Source organism: Thalia democratica, chromosome 6 (assembly GCF_965202585.1).
Source record: "Thalia democratica chromosome 6, ktThaDemo2.hap1.1, whole genome shotgun sequence".
NCBI classification, from domain to species: domain Eukaryota; kingdom Metazoa; phylum Chordata; class Thaliacea; order Salpida; family Salpidae; genus Thalia; species Thalia democratica.
The window spans coordinates 2,038,707-2,063,618 of NC_139170.1; the positions used below are offsets into that span (position 1 = coordinate 2,038,707).

A 24,912-nucleotide genomic window follows, 5' to 3' on the forward strand; every position below is an offset into this window, starting at 1 on the left:
ATCTACTGGGAGTCAATTATAAACAAAAAACATGCTTAACTCATTTCAATAATAATGTTTAACCTGACTTCTTTCTTTCATAGATCATTAATTAGTGGAAAAAGTTTCATGTAAAAATGTTGAACAATTTCGTATAAACCTAAAGAGTTTTTTTATAAAGTATTTATCAGTATAATACATAGTTATTTGGTTTGGTTTCTCTTTTAAACATTGGTTTATTCTAAAAAGTTTTAAATTACTTTAAAATAATAAGTCATTTTTATTACCCTCAATTAGTTTGTTAGTATTAATGTGCCCGGGGCTTTGGATTCAATTTCTTTAACTGATCACAGCAAAAATCAAGTCTTTCATATTGTCTGTACTGTATTAAATAGTGTTTTTTCTGTAATAACTTACATTCTTTTGTTCAGCTTTTTATTTACACTTAGAAACGCTTACTGTAATCTAATAATATTATTTAATTAAATTAATTTGATTAAAACAATAAAATTAGTGTACTATTTTTTGTATTTTATTGTAGTATTACATATACTTACTGGTTGTTTCTTTCGTTCGTTAGCAAATGAGTTCATTTTATTTTATGTATTAAACTATAAATTTTAATTTCAAATCATAATAGTTCACTACTTAATTATTAAAAGTTCAAAATAACTTACTGTTAAGCAAATAATAACTTCAATTTATGTACATAAAAACTAATAAGTATCTTGTATTAACAACATTTGAACATTTTATACAGGGTTTTATATTTCAAACAAAAATATAATTTTGGTAACTGAAATCTAGCCTGATTCGTCCTAAATACAGAAGTTAAAAATGTTATAAGAATAAGACGTTTTTTAATGCTTTTAATTAAGCTAAGTACCTAAAATCAACGAAAAAAAGTTATGGAAAACATAATGTTATAAAAACAGAAAGGTTTAAAGTTTGGATAGCCTGATATTTAGGAAAAGTACTCAGACTTAAGTTTAAAAAAAAAATTAAAACATCCTGATTTTTTCTAAGTCTTAAACAATCAGGAGTTATTCCGTGTAGCCTTGGTGTTTGGAATTTACAAAAAATCATATGAAAAAAGTTTAATAAAAATAAACAACAAAAACTATGTGAACACTACAATATTAAATATTATTTTTTATAACAAAATATTCTTTTTTTGCTTTTTCTTTAAACTAATCTATTTCCTAGCGTTTTTTTAAGCGTCAAAAATATTTCTAGCTAAACTCTTCAATTTTAAACCTTCCTTTAAAATAACTGTTTTCAAAGCAATAAAAAAAGTTTTATTTATTAAAAGTTAACAACTGTGTGTTCTGGAGTAGAATTTCTTAATCACTAAATGTTTTTTTTAATTAAACAACATACTGTACTTCTGAAACTAATTTTAACTTTAAACTTTGAATGAATTTAACAAAATTGTACTTTGATAAATAACTTAGTGTACAAAATTATGCTTTTGTCAACTCAATGAGTTGTTAAAGTTTAAATTAAAGCAAGATGAACAAAAAATAAACACACGGTCTATTGAATTGAGGCAGTAAATAAAATATTAAAATCAGAAATAAATATAAAATTAAATAGCACAATGAAAAAGAAATTGATAAGATTTCTTCAGTAAACACTAAGATTCGATCAAGTATGTACAAGATAGTTGTCCAAACGGTCTTTACTGTACTGTACATTCTGTTAAAATTTTGTCAATAACATTTAAACTAAAAGAATTGAATTTGTACAAAAGTTTTGATGTTCAACTCAAACTTTGTTTCACTTAAAGTTACTTAATTTTATTGAAACCAAATTCTGACTTTCTTTTACAAAAATATTTAAGTTAGTAAGTAAGTTATTGACAGTTTTGAAAAATTGTATGTTGTTGCCTTTGAAAAAATCATGTACCTTTGTAAACAAGTATACTCAAAGTAAGAAAATAATAAATTCTAAAATTGGTTCAGCCAGTTCTAATTGTACTTAAAACTCACTATAATTATAAATATAACAACAGAAATTTCTAATGTAAAAACAAAAATAATAATTGAAAACTCACTGGAGTTGGGAATATAACTGGTTTGATTTTCTTCAGTGTTTTCTACTGTTTCTATTGTTTTTGAACTACCAGGTATGTTTTCACTTGTAACTTTATCGTCCTATAGAATTTATATCTGTAAAACACTATTCAAACAATAATAAAAATTCAAAATAATTATTCTATTTATTACCAGGTATCAGTGGGAAAAAAAGTAGTTTATTTTATTTTTATTATTATTTAAATAAGCTCTTCCTTCAGAAAATTGAGCGACATTTTTTAGTTAAGACGAATAAATATATTATAAAAATATTGTTCAAAATATTACGTAACTGCTAATAATATAAAATAATTTAAAAAGAAAAAACATAAGATGATAGTTTTGTTTATTTATGTTTTTATTTGAGTTTGAAAAACACTAGTTGGTACTAATAATTTAAATTGAACTTTGAAGCAAAAAGTTTAAAATCTTTGCTTAAACAACTTTTTTTTTTTTATTCTGTATTTCTATTTTTTTGTCTAAATAGTTTTATCTATATATAGTTATGTTTTCATATTCTTGATTTTATAAAGGTTAACTTTAGAAACTAATTAAAATTAATTTTAAGAGCAAAACTAATAGTTATTTTTCCAGTTAATAATTAATTAAGTCATTTTATCATATTAGAATTAATAACAATTTAGCTTTTATTTAAAATTATTCAAAAAAATTAAAACCAACTCTATTTCATTCCCTTATGGTAAGCTTTAAAATATTTCACATTTAATTTTAATTTTACCAATACATATCCCATGTATCGTTGACACGGAAACAACTTAATTAAGATAGTTATTTAACACAACAAAATACCTTAAACGATATAGATGATATCAAAATGGTTTTTGTTTTCAAGAACAGGTTTTAATTAGTTTTTTTTTATAAAACGTACATCAATAACGATGAAGCAAATAATTTTGTATTTATAAAATAAATTAAATTAAAAAATTAAATAAATAATACACAAGTAATATGCATATAATTCAAGTAGATGTGTCTCTAAAAAGTAAAAACTAATTTTATTTAAATGTCAATGTACAGTTATTTACCACTGGTATTGACAAGCAACATTTAAAAATCTAAATAAAATATTATAAAAGGAACAAAATTTAGATTATTTTTACTTTAAATGTTAATAAAAATTTTGTTGAAAATTTTTTTTAATACTGTTAACATGAAATTTTCGACCAATTATAAGTGCAGTTAGTTAAAATTAATTTTACTCTTAATAAAAAATTTAAAAGGTCTAAACAAAAAATACATAAACCAACAAAAACGGACTTTAATAATACAATTTACTTAATTAGTCACAAGCACTTTATAGTTCTTTTTTTCTATAATTAACATAAAAAGCTATTTTTAATTCAAAAACAAAACACATTTAAAGCTCACAAATGCGCTTACTAGTCACAAGAAACGTAATATGACGTCACAATAAAACTAGCATGATCGCAATAAACTTGCAATTTTTCGTGATTTAGTTCAGTTGGTAATGAACTATAAGTCATTCAATTTGTCAAATATTCAGCTTTGTTTGTTATCAATATTTTTAATAACTAGTTGTTTGTCGGAGTTTTTGTTTATTTGGTTGAGATATCTTTATATATGGCAGTTGTAAGACTTTTATTATTTTTAAGTTTGTGTTTTTTTAAGTGTTTAAATTTTTTCCATTTAAAACTGCTAAATTTTCAAATTTCGTAATACTAACATTGTTTAAAAACTTTTTTGAATGTTTTAACTTTGAAAATTTTTAATTTAACTTTGACATTTAGAAAATTTTCAAAAGATTTTATAAAAACTTTTTTTTTCAGTTGTTTAATAAAAAGCTTGTTTATGTATAGAGGTGTAAAAACATTTTTTATTAATTATTTATAAGTAATTTGAAGTTAATTTAAAAAAAAAGGAAAACAGTTTTTACAAATTGTTTGATTTTTCTTTGTTTACTTGTATAATAATAAAACTACAACCGTATACCAAATAAACTTTTATAAGAAATAATGTAAATTATTTTTCAAACAGCCTTTGATAAAAACCAAAAATTAGGAGTTTAAGTATTTCTAATGGAAATCTATCTACAGCTTTATATAAAACTAAACACTACTATTAAAACATTATTAAAGTTTCAAATATTTATTTATTTAGTAAATATTGTGAAAAAAATTTGTTGCTTAACAAAATATTTTAATAAAAAATAATGAAAGGGAAACAATTTTTTTTCGGAAATAGATTGATGAACAGACTAAATTTTATTAACATTAACAGTATTTATTAAATCAGTTTAAATTAAAGTTTAACTAAAAGATAAAACAAAACTTTTTTTAGCTCGTTCAAATCATTATAGAAATAATGTCAAACAAAACAATTGTACCCAGAAGTTTTGTATTATTAAAAGAACTAGAAGATGGGGAAAAGGTAGAAATTTATAAAAAATATTATATGTTAAATGAAACTAATAAAGTAAAATTAAGTTTGTAACAAATTTTAATTTTTATTAAATAAACGTTACAATAAACAATATAAGTAAAAGGGATATACAATGTTCATAAAAACAGTTATATAATAATTAAAACTAAATAAAATAAATTTGTAACAACTTTTTCACTTTATAAAATAAATGTTACGATATTACAATACAAAGCACAACAATATCGAAATATTTTTATACAAATATATAGTAATAAATTTAATGAAGTTTGTTTTTTTTTTAAGAGATTTTGTATTATGCAATAGGTATGGTAGAAAGTAAAATGATAAAAACAATTAATATTAAATAATATTAAATTTATGATATGTTAAAGTAATTAAATAATCATTGAAACATATAACAAATATCAAATTAAAGGGGGGAGGGGGCGAAGTTTCGTGGGGCCTGAGCGACCCTGGTGACAGGGATTTGGTCAATTGGACGGCGTCCATAATTGGACCGAGGGGAACCACCTTTCAAGGGAGAATTTACCAGCTGAAGATCGAGTGTGGTGGGGATTACCCGGATCGAGCACCGAAAGTTAAGTTGGTGGTTTTATTTTATCAAACACTCTAGACCGGGGTTTCCCGAACTTTATTTCATGTTTTACAATATTTTGGAGGGAAGCTACCAAATTTACCCCCAATATCCAGAACAGTGTTTAATTTAGATGAAAAATTACTAGATTTTTTGAACTTAAAGATTATTAAACAAAAAAAAATTGTAAAATTTGAAAATTTTATTTAACTTTAAAAAAATTACAGTTAATCACTAACTTATAAATTAATAATATTATATGTTACTAATAATACAAATAATAAACATTAATTTGTATAACTTGCAATAAAGAATACATACCCCCAGGAAGGTTAAGAATCGCTGACATAACTTTTTTTTTATTATAAAATGACGTTTTTGATTAGCGGTGACCCGGACTAAAGATTTAAAAATTCATAAAAAACTATACATAAAAACAACAGTCACAGATATTTGGTAAACAAATATCAAAAGGCTACTATCAAAATGTTATTAGTATTATTTCAAAATTAAGAAGTAGGACCAAAATTCAGTGTTTGTAGGTAAAATATTTAAGTGCAGAACAATTTTAGGTTTTGTTTTTTAAAGTTCAAAGTTAGGGGTTAAGTTTTAGGGCTTCATATTGGTGGTTAGGGTAGAACTTTGAAAGTTAGTATTTGAAATCATTTAGAGTTAAGTGTTAAGAACTGGGTTCCATAAGGTTTTTACGCTCCGTGAAAATTTAATCACCATCAAAACAAAAAAAACTAATTTAGTTTTTCAAACCAAGTTTTTTTGGATGATTCAACTTATACTCAACCAGATTCGTCACAAAAGTGAGCATGTCAAGTTACGTGGTCCGAAATCCTAACTAATTAATTGAACGATCAATTGATTATTATTTTAACGACTATTTTAAAGTTTCTAGTTATTTATATATACAGGTTCGTCACAAAAGTGAGCATGTCGAGTTACGTGGACAAGCGAAGTGGTCACGTGAGGACGCCATATTTGGCAAACTGGACGAGGGAATGCACCATGAGGGGGTTTTTGCTGGACATGAGGATGAAGATGAGGGAGTGCGGAAAGAAGAAGCAACCAGGGGAAAGGGAAAAGTTTTAGAGAGAAGAAGCAACCCGGGGAGAGGGAAAAGTTTTAGAGAAGAAGCAACCCGGGGAAAGGGAAAAGTTTTAGTGGAAAGAAGAACTATTTTCATATTATTAAAAAAAAAATTAATTAATGTGATATTTTTTATTGAACTTTGTAAATAAACTTTTTTTCTTAAAATATTATTTTTTACAAATAAATCAACCGGGAGAAGTTTTGATTAATTAAAAACTAAATGTTTCTATTTAAAATGTTTAACAACACACGTTTTATAATAAACAAATTTCAATTTTTTTTTGCTTATAATATACTTTCATTTAATTTTATTCTTACAGATGTATTGTACTGAAAAGTCTAATTATTTAATCTTAAATACTTGTAAAAGTTAATAAGATGAGAGGAAAAGCAACTTAAGAAAATTTAACATTTTTAAATTATTTTTGTTTCAGTTAAAACTTTGTTGTTTTATTTTTATTGGAAGACATACTTGAAGTTTAATCTTATTTTGTTGTGTTCATTTTACATTTACTATTTCTACTTTTTAGTTGTTTTTGAAAGTTTTAAACAAAATAAAAGTTTCTTTCAAAAACTCTTTGCTTAATATTGTTTTAGGAATATGATAGTTGTTATATTTTTTCTTCTTTATTTTGTTTTTCAAATTAAATATGCAAACTTTAAATCAAAACAAAAACTCTAAAAACCCGTTAATTTTATAAAAAAGGATTACTACTTATAATAAGTACCCTTTTAAACATTTTCATATTTTTAATTTATTTATAAAAAATATTATTATAAATTTTTCAAATTAATTATTTGATACAATTAAAATAGTATTTTTGCTATAGGTCCTTCTAATAAATGTAGTCTTTTAAACAATTCTTATATATATATATATATATATATATACATTTATATTTATTTATTTACGTTTATCTTTTTCAAAAGAAATATTTACTAACAAGTTTTCCGATTTTATTTACAATACTTAATTTAAATTTTCTAGTAAAATAATAACAATTTAGCTTCTTACTTGTGACACAACTAAATACCAAAAGTTTTCTAACTTTTTTTTTTGAAAATTTTCAACTATTTTTTTTACAGTTGAACTAAGTTTATTGTGTAATAACTCAAAAACTTTTAATTTGATTATCCACAGGTTTTAAATTTTAAAATGTAATATTGATGCTGAAAATGTTAAATTAAAACAGTTACTTGCACTTAGGGAGACAGATTTTTTCACAAGTTGATCTTTTTTACTGGTTTTTAGCTCAGCAATCACGTTTTTTTAAATTTTTAATACATATGGGAATTGATTAAAAACATTAGCAGATTTATAACAGATGCAGCAAACTGAACAGATTAAAATTTACGTAGGTAATATGTACTTTTCTAAAGCTAAAAGCAGTCGTTTCAAGTATTTTTATTTAGTGATGAAAAAATGTATAGTGATATTTTTATCTACAAATTAAAAGTAACTTCTTAGTCATAAAATTAATATTTTCTAGTCGCTTTTTATTTTTCACACAATCAAACAAAAACATCTTAAAAGCTTGAGCTTAAAAAACCCAGGGTAAGATCTATTTTTGACGATTTATATCTGATATCTTAAAATAAATAATAACAAAACTGCCTCTATACGTTTACACTACAGTTTTTATACAAAACTTATTAGCAAGCTAAAATAATATAACTTTAGTGTAATCAAATGCTAAATTAATGTAAAATACTTTTGTTTCCCCTTTAAATACTTAACAGCTGAATTTTAACCTTTTAAAACAAAATTCACTTAGATAGCTTGTCAAAGCTATATTTATACAAAAATTATGAATAGCAAACTTGCAAAACAATAGTACAGTTTTTTTTTTATAATAAAAACTTACAAATTATAGCCACTAGCTTATGATCTAGACTAAGTACGCATTCAGAACAACTTGCCGATATTTTCTACCAGTAACAATATGTTGTAACAATTTTGCTAAAAATTAATTATTTTTCATACTTAATTATTGAGAAACCCTTATAACAACAATTACTAAATTACATTCTGCGAAGACATATGTTGCTTATAATATTTAGAAACAATTTGTTTTTAAAACGGATACAGTAATCAAGAACAGACTTTTCTCCGAACAATATTCCCTATTTTTCAAAACAACATTGTTTATTTGAAGGAGCTAATTTCTTTCCGATGCGTATATATCGGCGTTTTTTTTTCAATTACGCGTTAGTTAAATTGTGCTAAGTGCCATATGCCGTCTTAAGTCGCGATGAAGTTCGCATGATCAACGCAACATCTAGATAAGATCAAGCCTATAAAGTATAATCTACATCGAAAAAAGTATACGTCGTCTAGTGAAGAATAAGTTATAATTTGTCAAGCGACCAGAACACCAATTTTGCGTCTAAGAACATCGATCTTAACGAGTTTCTTAATCGAACAATTTATTTGTCAAGACCGTAAATATTTTTGCATGCATTGTTTTATAATACATTGTTTGTTTATTAATTAATACAGTCTTTTCCTTAAGTTTTAATAAACTACTTGACATTATTTCAAAATGAGTTTTACTCACAACTTAGGAATAAGTTACTTTAAGTTTTGTAACTTCAGTTCTGTAAGTTACTATTAAGTAATACTCGCAGTTTAGTAAGTACTCAGAGAACACATATATAAGACCATAAACATAACCAGAATTAAAAATACATCTTTGTGGTTATAACATAGTTTAACTTGTTTTTATTACCTCTTAGACTGATTAATATAATAGATTGATTCAATGAATATTTTAAATTATAACAACAATAATAAAAAGTACACCTTTTTCATATTTTAATTTTGTCCAAAGTTTGACTTTAAATTTCGGAAAAATAGAAATGAAATGCAATAAACAACTTCAAACTTAATTTTAGCAACACACTTAATAATTCATACTATATATAAATAGAATTTTACGCTTAAGAGGTATGGAATTTACTTGGAAGGAATTTTTTTGTCAATTCTGAACTTTACTAACCTTAATTATTGTTTTCAAAACTTCAATTCTATCTAAGTAATTCTCTATCTCACTATGTAGAAGCTTCTTCAGAACCTTTGGTTGGTCTGTTAATAAAAATAACAATATTTTTTAAACGACATTAAAACAAAAATAAACATTTGTGTCCAAAAAAATTATTCAATTACTTTTCAACTTTAAGCAAACAGCTTTAAGTACTTAGTTAATAAGACTGTACAACAAATTATAAGTAAATGAAACTTTATTTGTGTTTTGTTTAAACTCTTAGTAAAAACAATAACATAATTAGCTTTTATAAAACTACTTTAGTGTATTAGTAGATTTAAAAGAAATAACAACAATTTTTTCTTTATTGCTTTTATACAATTTATCTAAGAAGTTGCACAAAAAAATTATTTCTCAATCTTTAAAGTTATATTTTTTAGTTTTTACGAAATTAATTTTTTATTTTAATATTATAACTTATATGGTTTTTTTTCAATGTTGTTAATTACGGGTCTAAACAATTAACTGTTTTTATATAATTTAATGTAATTAAAGAAACATAACTACTCCGAAAACTTTTCAAACTGATAAAATTGCTCATTAAAAATTTAAAGTTACTAAAAGTTGTACTGTCAAATCAAAATATATTTATATTTAAGTCAAAATGTGCATCTAAAACATGGTACTATTTTATTAACTGATACTGTTTTACCTTGAAAAGAGATAGAGAATGATATAAAAGTTGAATAAAACAATACAAATACTTGAAGCAGCAGGTAGTAATTTTTCTATTGTATCTTCATAGTACTTTAGTGCATCTCTGTGTTTATGATTGTTTTCCTATGAGAAATATTGATAAAGCAAAAAATATTCTTTTCATTTTGATAAAAAAATTAAATATTAAAAGTTTTTTCTTGTACAAATTGAACTACAGCCAAAAAAATTCAGTCACTTAAAAAATGTTTAAAACTTCTTTTTTTTTACGGCTACTAACAACATAACATAAACCAATGTTTTATAAACTTAATTAAATATTAATAACATGAAAATATTAATTAAATACACTTACAAGATTATTTGCATAGTAAAGAGTTCTCAAACACATATTTAGTTCTTTGTTTTTGGAGGTGAGTGACACTGTAAAAATAAATACGAGCTATTAAAATGTTTTTGTATATACTACATCTACCTAATAAAGTTTTCAACTTACACAACTGTTGTTTTCGTTCATCTAAATCATTTTGATTTTTTATGTTTAGAATAACTTTTAAATGTTCGGCTCTGTCTACGTATTGTTTTACCTAATAAAAAACAAAAGATGATAACCAATAAATTTTAAGGCTATACGAAAATTCTAAAATAATACAAAAAAAAGTGCATACGTTTTTATCGAAATCTTTTTACAAAATTAAGCATATATCACTAAATATATGACCTTTATAAGTTCTACAAATATGTTTATAATTTAAGTCTCTAAATATACGGCTTAAGTTTTAAATTTTTAAGTTAGATATAAGAGCCAGTAAAACCAATATCTTATAGTTTAATTAATTTGTGTAAAAAAACCTTTTAAACTAACTTGCGTTCGAAGTTGAGATTTCTTAATGCTGTCAGATTCATCTAAAATTAAAATAATAATTAGTTGCTTACACACTGTTAATAAACTTTTTAGAAAATTTGCGATCTATCCTCAAAATAAATTAAAAGTTGGCCAATGATGTAAATTTGAAAGTAATTGATAGAATTTTGATACTTAAGATTTTATAAATACTAAACAGGATCTAAAGAAACTAATAAATAAAATAAAAATTAAATATTTATGTGCAAAGCAGAACACAAAATAAAAATAAAAATTAAAAATCAGATAATGACACATTCAAAGTATATCATCAAGTAACATATTTTAAAATTTTGTGAAATTCAAAAACAAGACCTCTTAACAGACATATTCGAAAAACAAATACAATAAAAAAGTTAATTTTATCTTGCTTTAGTTAAAGTTTTTTATCTTTCTTCTTAGCTTTAGTTACATAATTAAAAAAATTAAATGTTAACAATAATAATAGACTAGTTAGTTAACTATTTGTTAATATACTAAGCAACTATACTTTTTTACATTTATAAATTATCATTGTAAATAATTTATTTTCAAAACTTCTTTAAAGTTTTACACATCATAATAGTTTAGAGAAAAATGATTATTAAACTATTTTAATAACTACTAATAAACGTTTGATTTTTTAAACTGACTGCCTGAATAAATCAATGTCAGAGATCTTAAGAGAACTTAAAGCTATGTTGTTTTTATACTTTTTGTTTGTTAGAATCTTTAAGATGTTTCACTCATTTTTTAACAGACAGTTTTAAAAACAAGCAATCGATATAATTGTATCATTTTTTTTCTTATAAACTTTGCTTGACTAGTTTTGATGGTTTACTATCATTTCTAACTCGCTATCATTTCAAACCGATCATTTCTAACCCGATCATTTCTAACCTGATCACTTCTAACCCGATCACTTCTAACCCAATCACTTCTAACCCGGTCATTTCTAACTCGATCATATCTAACCCAATCATTTCTAACCCGATCGTTTCTAACCTGATCACTTCTAACCCAATCACTTTTAACCCGGTCATTTCTAACTCGATCATATCTAACCCAATCATTTCTAACCCGATCGTTTCTAACCCGTTCTAACCCGACAATTATTAACCCGATCTGTTTTATTATGTTTTTTTATTATTGTTTTAAAATAAGGGTTTGTCTAAAAAAACAAACTAATCTCAACATAGTTGTTTTTATAATGAATTTTAGTTTGTTTTGTTTAAAATAAAACTTAATGTTCAGATAGCTTTTTTTTTAATTTAATTTTTGGTATTTATTGCTATTCGAAGTTTGTTATCCTACGCTAGACCTAGCCATTAAAAACTGGGCAACTTAAACTGAAAGACACTTAACGAAGAGACGAAAATTTATATACTTTAAAATCTAAAACTCCAGCTTTATCTAACTTTTATAGATTAACAGTGAAAGAAATCAACACTTTAGTATAATACTAATAATTTTTTATGATTTGAAGGTGAAGGTTTTTAACAAATTTGGTTTTAAATTCATAATAAGCAAGTTTAACATCAATTCTTTCATCGATCAGTGAGTTCAAATAAAACCAAACACAGCTACTCAATTTTTCATTTTAGAGTTAACTTCCGATTTCTTTTCAACAAAAAACCTTTTCTTCAAAATTCAGCAATACATATTAAGACGATTTAGTAAATTTTTTCAATTTTTTTAGTGCAGCAATCAGCAAAATAGTCTAAATCACGCACTTCTTCATTAAAATAAGGTTCAAGGTTACTTTTATAAAATTCTTTTAGAACATACTAAAAACTCGCAAAATGCAAACAAACTTTAAAAGTTCATGAATAAATTTAATTTTGTTCAAACATCAACCGGATATACACATCCTGACTTTTAAAGTTAGGTTCTAAACATTTGTGCAACCGTTTGTTATTTTATTGTTTTTTTTTTTTCATTTATTTTGGTCGCTTTGCCATAGCATAATCGACACAATTAAAATAAACATTATTGGAACTAACATATAGACAATTGTAAAAAAAAAACAAAAATTTAAGTGCATTGACTAACCTCTAAATTTAAAATTTGAAGTCCAAAACACATTAAGAGTACAGGTAAAATAAATATCTATTGAAAATATTAAAAAACGGTTTATTATTTACAGAAAAAAAGCGCTGCTAATAAAATCAAACTAAAGAATGAACTAAATTCTACTTATTAAATCAATGGTCTATAATTTAAACACTTGTTATATTACTGATAGTTTCTACTATAAAGTATATTGTCTTAATCAAACTTAAATCAAAGTTGTTCTTTTTTTTTGCAAAAATTAGTTTTGTTTGAAAACTAATTCCACATTAAACTAAAAGATAATTATGACTGAATGAATTTTTCGATTTGTTTTCGTGATAATTAGTTATTTTAATAAAGTTCAAAAATGGATTATAAATTAATTGTAGTTAATTATTTTTAAAAAGATTAGGAAAAGTATAAGTCTTTTGAATTTTAAAAATTAATAATTAAGTTTTTATAGTCGTCAATGTAAGAAATATAATGAGTATTGCAGCCAATAAAGACTACTCTGTACTTTTTCTTTGAAGAGATTCTATATGGTTAATATACATTTTTCAAGTATGGAGACCAGATTGGCAAGTTGCAGTCAAATTTAGGGCGAATTTTTATGAAATACAACTTATTGAAAATATTAATATTAGTATATATGAAACTTGAAATAATACCTCCAATAAAATATAGTAATCGTAATTAGTATGGTAGTTTCATTTAAAAATATCATTATTAAATTCTAAGTTCTTTAAACGAAAGTGCATACTGTTTAATAAGTGAAAAGTAGAAGTAGACGTTTTTTAAATATTTAGAACCTGTCATTTACTAGGACTTAAACTTAATTTTCTTTCTTTTAGCCAATGGTAAATTATATTTAAAGATTAAATAAGATATATTATATAATAAACTTAACTATATAAGTTAAGTGTCGAAAACTTATTATTTTGGTTTTTTTTCAAAATATGATGTATATAAAACAAAATAAATTTACATTTATCATGAAAATTAAAAAGTTTTCAAAATTGAAAATTGCAAAAACAGTTTCTAACGATTTATAGTAGAAACTACTTAAAAAATTCTTGATATCTTTTGAAAGTTATTGTTCCAAAGGTTTCCAAAAACACAAAGACTTAAGATTATTTAACGATAAATTAATATGAAATATAAGTATAATTTATTCGATTAGTTTGTATAATTTTAAAACTTATAATAAAATAATAAAATTAGTTTGTGTTGTGACACTCTAACATAGGTTTAAATTTCTAATGAAGAAAAAACTCATGACATTTATAGAAATTTAGAGGTGCAAAAAACACGAGAGTAAAGTCAATAGACTTCAAGCTGACTTTACAGTAATAAATAAAAAATAAACATGTTGCGTGTAATAATTGTCTGAATAAATAATTGATTAAAGGAAACAAAAAACTTGAAGGAGTTTTTATAAACTTCTGCTTTTAGTTATACTTAATTTTACTATAACTAATTTATTATTCTCTTTCAAAATGTTTTTTCAGTACTTAAAATGTTTTTACTTGCGTTATTTCAACTGTTCATAATAAAGTAAATTCTATGAAATTTTTGTCAACTAAACTACTATTTTAAGTCATAATTAAAACACTTTGTATATTATATAAATTTAGGTGAAGGTTTTAAAGAACATTACCTAGGCGAAACTTGATTAACCTCGGACTTGTTATACAAATAAACATGTCTGTTTAGTTATAAGTAACTTTTTTGGCTCTAGGACTAAGAAGAAGTTTATTAATGAGAAGAAATCAAGACGGTCAATTGACGTAACATACTTTTGCGGTTTCTTACGTGACATAACTGTTTTAATATCTAGGTTATACCTAAAATTCATGCTTTTCCACTTAATATAACAAAAGTATTTTATTTCTCCTAATGTTTGTTTCAATTCCATTATCTTGATAGGCCTATGCAAGTTTTATGTTAAGTTGTAAGAGATATTATAATAAAACTTAAAACTAGCCTACTATAAAACGTTAATACATTATTCATCAATATTACAACATTTACAACAGACTTACAATGTAGTTTTTAGACTGTAATATAAAGTTTTTTGTTTCTGAATATCGCAATTGTAAAGGTTTACTTTTTAAAATTTGCTTATGTTAGAATTTCTATAGTCACGTGAAATACTATAAGATCTAACTTTTAATATAGTTATAACTGCTTACTTTAAAATCCTACAAAGAAGAGTTCAAAATATAGTAGAGTAAACAATTTAGTGAATTGTATATGATTAACGAAAAACATCTATTTAAGTACATTGAAAGAACAAGAAATATGAAATAATGAAAAAAATTGAAATTATATATAGGATGAAATATCAAAAAATGAGGTAATAAAAATAAATTAAACTTATGTTAAGTTAATACTAAAAATAAAATTTATACTAACGAAGTTTTTGCGTAACACATCAAAATAATAAGGTTTAAAAGAAACTAAAAATATATATATTTTTTATAACTTTATTAAGATTAGTTTGTTTATGCATGAAATCTAGATTAGAAAAAAAAAGTTATTAAGTAGAATGGGTTAGAAACGATCGGGTTAGAAGTGATCGCATTAGAAGTGATCGGGTAAGAAATGATCCGGTTAGAAATTATTGGGTTAGAAATGATTGGGTTAGAAGTGATCAGGTTAGAAGTGGTCGAGTTAGAAATGATTGGGTTAGAAGTGATTGGGTTAGAAATGATTGGGTTATAAGTGATCAGGTTAGAAGTGATCGAGTTAGAAGTGATCGGGTTAGAAATGATTGGGTTAGAAGTGATCGGGTTAGAAATGATTGGGTTAGAAATGATAGCGGGTTAGAAATGATCGGCTCCCAGTTTTGATTTATACTACCAAACTTATATTTTTAAAAATTTTGAAAAGAGCTTTTTTTTCTTATTTCGTTGATCATGGTTGTAGTTATTAATTGATAAGTAAAGTAAAGGTAGGGATATCAGCACATTTTAATTATAAAAAATTATAGCTTACACACAAAATACACTTTTGAATACAAAAATAAGAATTTCTTTTTTCAGAATTATACTTAAACTTTTTATTTAAAAATTAATTAATCTATGTTTTTTTTAATTTAAACTACTAATCAATCAAGTTTGTTAAGGGCATAGGGGGAGTCCAATATTTCTTTTACTAAAAACAACATTGGATCTTATATGAAAGTATTATGTACGAACTACAAGACAATCTTTATAAAAGAAAAAAATATTATTTTACCTTTGAAATATTGTAATTTTTATAAAAACTTTCCAATACAAACCTATGGACCGCAAATTTTTCGGGGTCAGTTTTCTCAGAATTTTAAAAAAATCACTAAAAATCTATCTTCTCCTTCAATTTTTGAGCTAAAGACCTCAAACTTTCAGGAAACGTTCTTTTTATAGTTTAGAAGACTTTATATGTTGCAATTTAAAAATATTAAAAATTAAAATTTTTAGATTAAAAAAACAAAAAAAATAGGTGGTTTCTTTTTTTAATTAATTTTTCAAAATTAATAAACTTTCTGGATTTAATCTTTTTAAAATTTAATAATATACTTTCTGTGAAAATTTAAAGAAGATAGCTTAAAAAATGAAGGAGGAGATAGATTTTTAGTAAAAAGGTTTTTTTTTTGCTTTTTAAGTTTGCGCCTTCCATTAGGAACCTATTAAATTACTTTGAACTTTTTCAAGCGGCTACAAATACTATAAAATAAGATCAATTTGTAAAAATCATAGTGGACCCCCATGCCCTTAATAAAAATGTTAAATATCATCAAACTCACAATAAATAGCTGAAATAAAGTATCTAATCGCTTCAGAGTAAAGTTCGCAAGCTTCTGGAATGTTTTCATTTTCATCAGCTTGTATAGCTTTGTTCACTATAAGTATCTGTAATACAAAAATATTAAATAAATATAAACTTGAATATAATAAAATTATTACTTTACTCACTATAAATAACTGTATTTTATATTTAGAATTATAGTAAGTTTAATAATTAGTTTTTGCTGAAATATTTATTATTTTTATTAATGTTTTAAACATTTATTTACATAATAAAATTTCACGAAAACAAAAATTTATTGTTATGCAGTAATATATAAAACAATGGTGAGCTTGTATAAAAAAACTTTTAAGAAGTTAACTTAATATACTTTTTTAGGCAGAGTTTTTATTTTTAGTAATAAATTAAAATAAAAGAGTTTGCTGATTCTTTAATTTCTTTTTCTTAAGAAATTTATTCTTTAATTTCACGATTTGTAACTTTATTGAGCTACCTAAAACAAGATTTTAAATATAAGTAAACTATCTGAAAGCGTTACATTATCTTATTATTTATTAAAAAACAACAGTTATAATATTCAAGCTATTACAAAATATCTAAAGCACTATTTCAGTATAATAAAACAAGAAACAATTGTTTCAGTACAAGTAAAGTATTTATACTGATATATTTAAATATTTAAAAACAACTATATAACAATACTTTGTTAAATACCATTTCAAACTTATTTACATAAAAATACACTCACAGCATATTCAACAAAAGTAAACATTGTTTTTAATTTCAAATCTAAAAACAAAAACTCACAGCTTTTTCAATACAGTCAGGAGAGGGTTTGTGTTTGAGATCAACAAATTGGTGATTAAAAAAATCCTCAAAACTGATTCTTTCGTCAGGATCTCTTTGCAACAAACGAACTAACAGATCCATGCATTCATCAGATATTAATGGAGATTTTGGGATCTAAAAATAAGTGAAGTAATTAGTATTAGTATAATTAGACTGTACAGAAAGTTAGACAAAAGTTAGTACATATTACTAAGCGCAGATAACTTAGTGGGATATAAAAGTTATCTTTATAAGAATATATTTAGTATCTAAAAAGTAGTAGTTATCACGTTTTAGTCAATTTTATGTCAATTACAAAAAAACACAGTTACAAGTAAAACTGATAGTTTTAAAGATTTAATTTGAACTAATCTATATACTTTGGACATAATTTTTATAGTAATCGAGTGTGCACAGTTTTTGAATATAGTTTTTTTGAAATAACTGCAGTAAGTGACTGAACTTTAAAATTTTAGCTAACTTTTAGTCTAACCTTAAAATTTTAGAAGTTTTTAGTTTAATTTTAATTTTACCTAAATATACTCAAGTTCTTTGCTTTATTACAAAAATAGCCAAAAACATTAAGTACTAAACAAATATAATTTTTATAAAGAAATACCTTTTGTGAGTACTAAAACTTATTAGTTAGTATGTTTGTTAAGAGTTTACTATACATGAATACTTACAGAATTGCCACTCGTTTTTTTTCCAAATTTCTTCCAGGTTTTTAAAAATACACATTTTTGGATCTATTTTTAGTTTAAAGTTAAGTTTAAGGTAAGAAAACGTTGTTAAGTAGTATAAATACATAAAAAGATACTGTAAAGCTACTTTAAATTTTTTTTTGATAAATAAATGTTTGATGATGACAAAAAAATGTTATCTATGCAATAGATTTTTTGTGTCAAATCGAAACTTTACTACTGAACATGTTAAAATTGTTAATAATTCCAGATTTTTTTCAAAATTTTTCAAATTCAAGGTTTTTCAAGGTTTCAAGGTAAAACGGCAACCCTGTATTTATATTTAAACACACTAAACTGTAATAGCAGCTTCAGAAAGGATTTTCTTCAAAAACTCATCAGTGTTATTAGATGCGTAAGGAGCCCTCCCAAACAAACTTTCATACAAGATTACTCCAAGCGACCATAAGTCTGCCTTTGAATATTATTATCAAATAAAAAACATCCAGAAAAAAAAAGATCTGTTGTGCCAAACAAGCACTAATATAACCATTGCTCCAAAAAAACATATTTGCGAACTTTTTCAAGTTGTTATTGAACAACAAATATATAGAAATGAAACTGTACATATTTGAAAAAATTGTTTAAATCAAAGCATTATAAAAAGATTTCAATTACAGACTTTTAAAAAAATCTAAATAGTTTGAAGATTGTCAATTGCAAGCTTATGTCCAAAAGTATGTCTAACAACTATTTATTAATTTATCTAATGATCAAGTTGTTTACGTTTCATCACAACAACAAAAAATAGCAATGACTAAAATACTGAAGCTTTGCAGTTTTCAAAGTTATAAAAACTATTACTGCTTAAGAAATACATACACAGCAAGTTTTTAGTTAAAAGTGAAACATTAAAACTTTGAACTATATTTTATTAACTAGTTTCTGCAAGTTTATTGTTTCTTTTGGAATCTTTTTACTAGAGTATTAAAAACTAGATTAAGGGCATGGGAGGTAAAACACATTTTTCTCATTTTTTCTTATTTCATGAAGTTTTCACTAAGCTACAAGATACTTTTTACAGATTTTTAAAATTAAAAATAATTTTTGAAATATAGTCAGTCAAAGTTGGAGGTAACAATAGATTCCTTATGGGAGGCAAAAACTAAAACGGCAAATAACTAGAAATTACTAAAAATCTATCTTCTCCTACGTTTTTTGAGATAACTAGCTCAAATTTTTACAAAATTTTCCTTGTAATGTTTAAAAAATTAAATTTTTAAAGTTAAAAAATAAAAATTTTATAGAAAAAAAAAATTTTATTTTTTTTAATTTTTAGACAGAATTTTCTAAATATATCAAGGAACATTTCCTGAAATTTTGAAGTAGTTATCTCAAAAAACGTTAGAGAAGATAGATTTTTAGTAATGTAGTCTATTTTTGCAGTTTTAGTTTGCACCTCCCATAAGGAACCTATTGTTGCCTCTGACTTTGACCGGCTATATTACAAAAATTATTTTGAATTTTTAAATTTTTTAAAAGCATCTTGTAGCTTAGTAAAAACTATATAAAATAAGATAAAATTGTGAAAAAAAGTGGTTTATTAGCTATGCCCTTAACATAAAAACTTTAATAATAAAGTCCACTTATTTTTACATATTTCTTATTTTATTCTTTCTAAGTTAAAACTTTAAATTACCTTTGCAGAATAGTTTTTATCAAGTATAATTTCAGGGGCCATGTAAAGTGGAGACCCTCTAAAATAATTATCTTTATTATTTTTCTCTGTAGTCTCACGGTACTGGGCAAATCCAAAATCTTAAAAATATTAATAACTAATTAAATTGAGGATTTTGTAAGTTTAGGAGTTATTTATTTAAAAACTTCAGCTAAAAATAATAACTCTTTATGTGAAAAACCAAAAAAAAAGTTCTAACCAGCCAGTTTTATAGTTGGATGTTTTGTAGAAGTTAAAAGTATATTATGCGGCTTAAGATCAAAATGGCTGATGTGTTTTTCATGCAATACCTTCAATGCTGATGCTGTGTTAAGGTATAAAAATGATGAATGTTTAAACACTACAAACCATTTTTTAAACTTAAGTTGTTTATGAAGAAACTCAAGAACATCTAGTTTTAACAATATAATCATGTGAAAGTTATACATAGAACTAAATCCAAAAATAAACATATGGTAAGCCTTAAAAAAAAGTATATATAGCAAAAAAAATAAACTAACATATTATGGGCATAGGGGGGGGTAAACACCCTTTTTTGGTTTTTGATCTTATTTTATATAGTTTTTACTAAGCTACAAGATGCTTTTTACAGATTAAAAAATTCAAAATAATTTTTGAGATATAGCCGGTCAAAGTCAGAGGCAACAATAGGATCCTTATGGGAGGTGCAAACTAAAACGTCAAATAACTAGAAATCACTAAAAATCTATCTCCTCCTACGTTTTTTGAGATAACTACCTCAAATTTTCAGGAAATGTTCCTTGCAGTATTTAGAAAATTCTGTCGGAACAGAATTTAAAAAAATTAAAAAATAAAAATTTTATAACAAAAATACAAAAAAAAAACTGTTTTTTTTGTTTATTTTTTATATAAAAATTTTATTTTTTATTTTTAAAAAAATTCCTTCCGACAGAATTTTCTAAATATATCAAGGAACATTTCCTGAAAGTTTGAGGTAGTTATCTCAAAAAACGTAGGAGAAGATAGATTTTTAGTGAAATTGTCTATTTTTGCCGTTTTAGTTTGCGCCTCCCATAAGGATCCTATTGTCCGCTTCGACTTTGACCAGCTATATCTCAAAAACTATTTTGATTTTTTTTAATCTGTAAAAAGCACCTTGTAGCTTAGTAAAAACTATATAAAATAAGATCAAAAACCAAAAAAGGGTGTTTACCCCCCCTATGCCCTTATCAGCAATAAAAATAACAATATTACTACTCTTTGAAGCAAACGTCAGCCACAGTAACTCAGAGTTACCACTCTTTTAGTCAAAAAACTGCTCTGAGTGACCTTAAATCAAACTGTCCTTAGTCATCATGAGTTTTTTAAATTTCTTAAAATAAGTTTTCAAAAGGTTTTCAAATTTACTAAAAATAAGTTCTTAAACAAAATTGATTATAAAATAACAAAATATTGCAATTAAATAAATCTAATTTCATTCAAAATACTTAACAAAAATGATCCTAAGTTTTTTATATAAAAAAAACACAACTATCCTGAGTCAGGAAAGTTTTTAAAATCATCAATCCTGAGTATATCAAACCAACCTGAAGTTTTATGAAAAAATTTTGAAGAAAAAGAGTGGCTAAAATATTAGAAAGTACTGTTAATTAAGCTTGAAAGCTCAAGGTTAAGATTAAAAAAACAGGAAAAAACACAACTTTAAAATAATAAGTATAATAAAATAAAAAACAGCCAAATATTTAGAAATAATATCCAAGCCTGAGATTTTTATAAAAGTTCATAAAAGTTGAAAATAACTTGAGTTGGGCTGAGTAGAAAAAGAAGAATTTTTTATGCTACTCCTGTTATTATTTCAAACTTCAGGAAAAAAAACAAAGTGTAATGATTTAGGCTCAAAATATACTAAAGCACACACAGTATACTAAAGTATTGGTTATTTCTGACTTTGTAAAACAATAAAGAAAACTTATTTTTTACAAAAATGCCTTCTTTTTTTCTACATAGTATAAAAGTGTATGAAACCTATTTGTTGAAGAAATTTCTTGACAATGTATTCAGGTAATGTGTGTTTTAATCTTATGAACTGAGATAAATCACCTCCACTACAATACTCCATTATCAAGTAAATATAATAAGCATCCCACTGCACAAATTATTTTTGAATTACTTAAAGCAAAATATTTGTGTACAAAAAAAACACTTATGGAAACTATTTTATATTAACAAAATTTTTTGAAGAAAAAAACCTGTTTTAAGGATAGTATAAACAATAATAAAAAAAAATTTATTATCAATTTTTTTGTACCTTAATAAAATTACTCAGTCATTTACAAAAATATATTACAAAATAATTATAAGAGTCATCTTTCTGTATATATTATTCCAAACTTAAATTTTCTCAATTAAAAAAGATACCATTTTTATTAAAATGAAACTTATTAAAACAAGTTTTTTGTTATAATTTTTAAAACACCTTAATTAAAACTACCTGAAAATCAATAAGTTGGACAATATTTTCATTATTGAGTTCTTTCAGCACTTCTATTTCTTTCATTAAATTTTCCACAGAACTTTTGTTTAATGATGACTTTTTAATGCATTTTATTGCGACCACTTCATGCTCTTTGTTCTATAAACAAAGATTTTTAAAGATAAAAAGTAAAACATATATATTTTTTTGCTGTTGCATTTCCTCTCATTAACCTCTACTCAATTACATTTTCAATGACTAAATAAAAGTTTAAATTTTTACTTACACTTGTTCAAATTCAAATTAGTGGTGTTCTACAGTCTGGCCATAGATTGCCAGCAAGTATAAATTTGAATTTAGATCAAAGATCTCGATCTGTTTAAGCTAAAATTAAAAATAGACCGATTTAAAAACAAGCTCAACTAAATTCAGATTTTTAATCTTAAACCATGTCCAGCCTAAACAAGATAGGATCATATCTTAAACCAACATCAGAACAAAACTCAAACCTGTTTTAAAAATTAAAATATAATTAGGTCAGCATCTTGGCAAGAAACATCTTTTTACTTACTTTAATCTGATTGGTATACTTATTACCGCCAGAACATAAAATTCAAACTTAAAAAATTGTCATTCTGAGTAAATAAAAAACTCATGAAAACGTGTAGTTAAAATTGAAATTTATATAAATTTCCAAAACGCTTTCAAATGGTACAATTATATATACTACATTTATTTTGTATAGCACATTTATGGTATGTCTATTACATACATAAATTTATTATATATATATACTAAATTTAACATACTTATTGTATATTTTAATCCATAAAAAAATAATAAGCTAACTACAAAGTAATGTGGTAAAATGTTGTTAGATCAGGACCTTGGCAAGATATGGCTAAAAAATTCTTATACTTACTACAATCTAACATATTCCAATTTTGAAAAGAAAATTTACCCTAAAACATTGTTACTATTAATTAATAAAAGGAAAAATTTCAAAATAAAAAATGTCTACTTGAGTTGAAAAAAGGAATGATTTATTCTTTTTGGTTGATTAAAACTTAATTAAGTTTCCAAAAACTCTTCCAAACAGTACAATTATATATTTTATACCACATTAATTATATTTGTTATATACTTTTTACAATTAAAACAATTCTTACTAATAAGCCAACTTCAAAGTTGTGAAATATGAGGTAAAATATTTTTATTAGGTAAAAAATATTAGTATCTTAGATACTATCTATCTTATTCCCTTTACAACATTTTTGTTTTCCAAATCAAACAAAAAAAATGATGAAAATAAAATATGTGAACCCTCACAACTACAGTCAATGGATTGATGTGGAGAAAGATATTTCGGTCATCAAGCTGCACACCATTTGTTGTAGTCAATACTTTGAGTTAACTTTAAAAAAAGTAATAAAAGCAAATTTGTAAAAAATCTTTTGAAGTTGTTATATGTACATTATAAAAAATTCATATTTTAAATGGTAAGCACCCATTTTTAAAGGTTAAAATTTAACATGTACCTTTAATAACTTACTGAAATAACCAAAAAAAGGAAATTTCAAAATAAAAATCTTGCAGGTCTAGTAAACTTATAGGTTATAATCTTAAAGCAAAATTTAGCACAGATAAAGCTAAAACCAAAAAATACACCAACAGATTTAAACTAAACCACATTGCCACAAAATTAAGCCCATAACGGCATAACTACTTATTTAAGTTTAATTAAACCAACATACGGTAATTTCCTAGGATGATGTCACACCAATATCACTAATTTACACTATCAGTTTTACACTTTGATAAGACAAGTATAGAAATAAAAAGCTCCAAATAAGTATTAAGTTTTAAAAATAGAGACCATTAGGTGAATAAAAAGAACAAACCTAAATAAACAAATAAAGAATAAATTATAATGTATAAAAATAAAATTTTAAATATATTTTAAAAAATTTAAGTTTGTATTTACGTATACAAATTAATTTTATTTAACACAAAGTTTAAAATAATGCACGAACACTTATTACTTAAATTAAATGGTGTTTTATAGATATCTATTAAATATAAAATAACTATTTACAGATAGAGATGAAGACAAGCTGTATAGAGCAAAGATAAAAAACTGCAACCTCTGCTGACCTTTCATCTAATTTTGATATTTTAAATATTTTTTATTTAAATTTAAATATCTTATCAAAGTGTAAAATTGAAAGTGATATTGGTGCGACGTCATCCTAGGAAATTACTAAGTACAAAGTGTTAAGTTATCACCATTAAACAAAATGTAGTAAAAAAGTTTGCTTACTCAATCAATTCCTTAATAATGGATTATTTTGGAGTATGTATAAAAATTTATTAACAAACCAACCTTTGTGTAAGCTTTGTATACAGTTGCATAAGACCCTGAACCAATGGGAGTAGTAAACACGTAATTATTCAATTTGGGTTGTACAGTAGTCATCTTTTTTATGTTACATGATCATTTTTACTACAAATTTTACACCTGAAGTATTTTACTAATTCTAGTGCTTTTCAAAAAGGGAAATCACCAAAACCATAAGAGTAACTGTACAAAGCTTAAATTATTAACTGATTGACAAAGTAATATCAATCATAATTGTCATACATAAAATTGCACT

General features: G+C 24.1%; 1 protein-coding gene across 1 annotated transcript; it reads right to left on the bottom strand.

Annotated features, from left to right (window-relative positions):
- Positions 1-1,515: 1,515 nt before the first annotated feature.
- On the bottom strand, positions 1,516-22,413 carry LOC145838008 (serine/threonine-protein kinase ULK3-like). Its single transcript, XM_082945524.1, has 14 exons — positions 22,277-22,413; positions 21,811-21,931; positions 20,024-20,128; positions 19,786-19,904; positions 18,445-18,561; positions 17,383-17,538; positions 16,574-16,679; positions 10,717-10,757; positions 10,348-10,438; positions 10,207-10,274; positions 9,902-9,977; positions 9,153-9,238; positions 2,036-2,135; positions 1,516-1,677 (listed from the first exon to the last, which is right to left on the bottom strand). Exons 1-14 carry the CDS (start codon positions 22,340-22,342, stop codon positions 1,661-1,663), a joined length of 1,269 nt encoding a protein of 422 aa, XP_082801650.1. The 5' UTR covers positions 22,343-22,413; the 3' UTR covers positions 1,516-1,660.
- Between the last annotated feature and the right edge of the window lie 2,499 nt (positions 22,414-24,912).

Bases quoted from the DNA above. Each gene is read 5' to 3' on its own strand.
- LOC145838008 (XM_082945524.1), bottom strand. From the start codon at position 22,342: ATGAAAGAAATAGAAGTGCTGAAAGAACTCAATAATGAAAATATTGTC. The intron at 20,129-21,810 runs GTTTCATACACT...ACCTTAACACAG, and splicing joins GAAATTTCTTCAACAAATAG to CATCAGCATTGAAGGTATTG. The intron at 9,239-9,901 runs GTATTTGTATTG...TTTTATTAACAG, and splicing joins ATTACTACCTGCTGCTTCAA to ACCAACCAAAGGTTCTGAAG.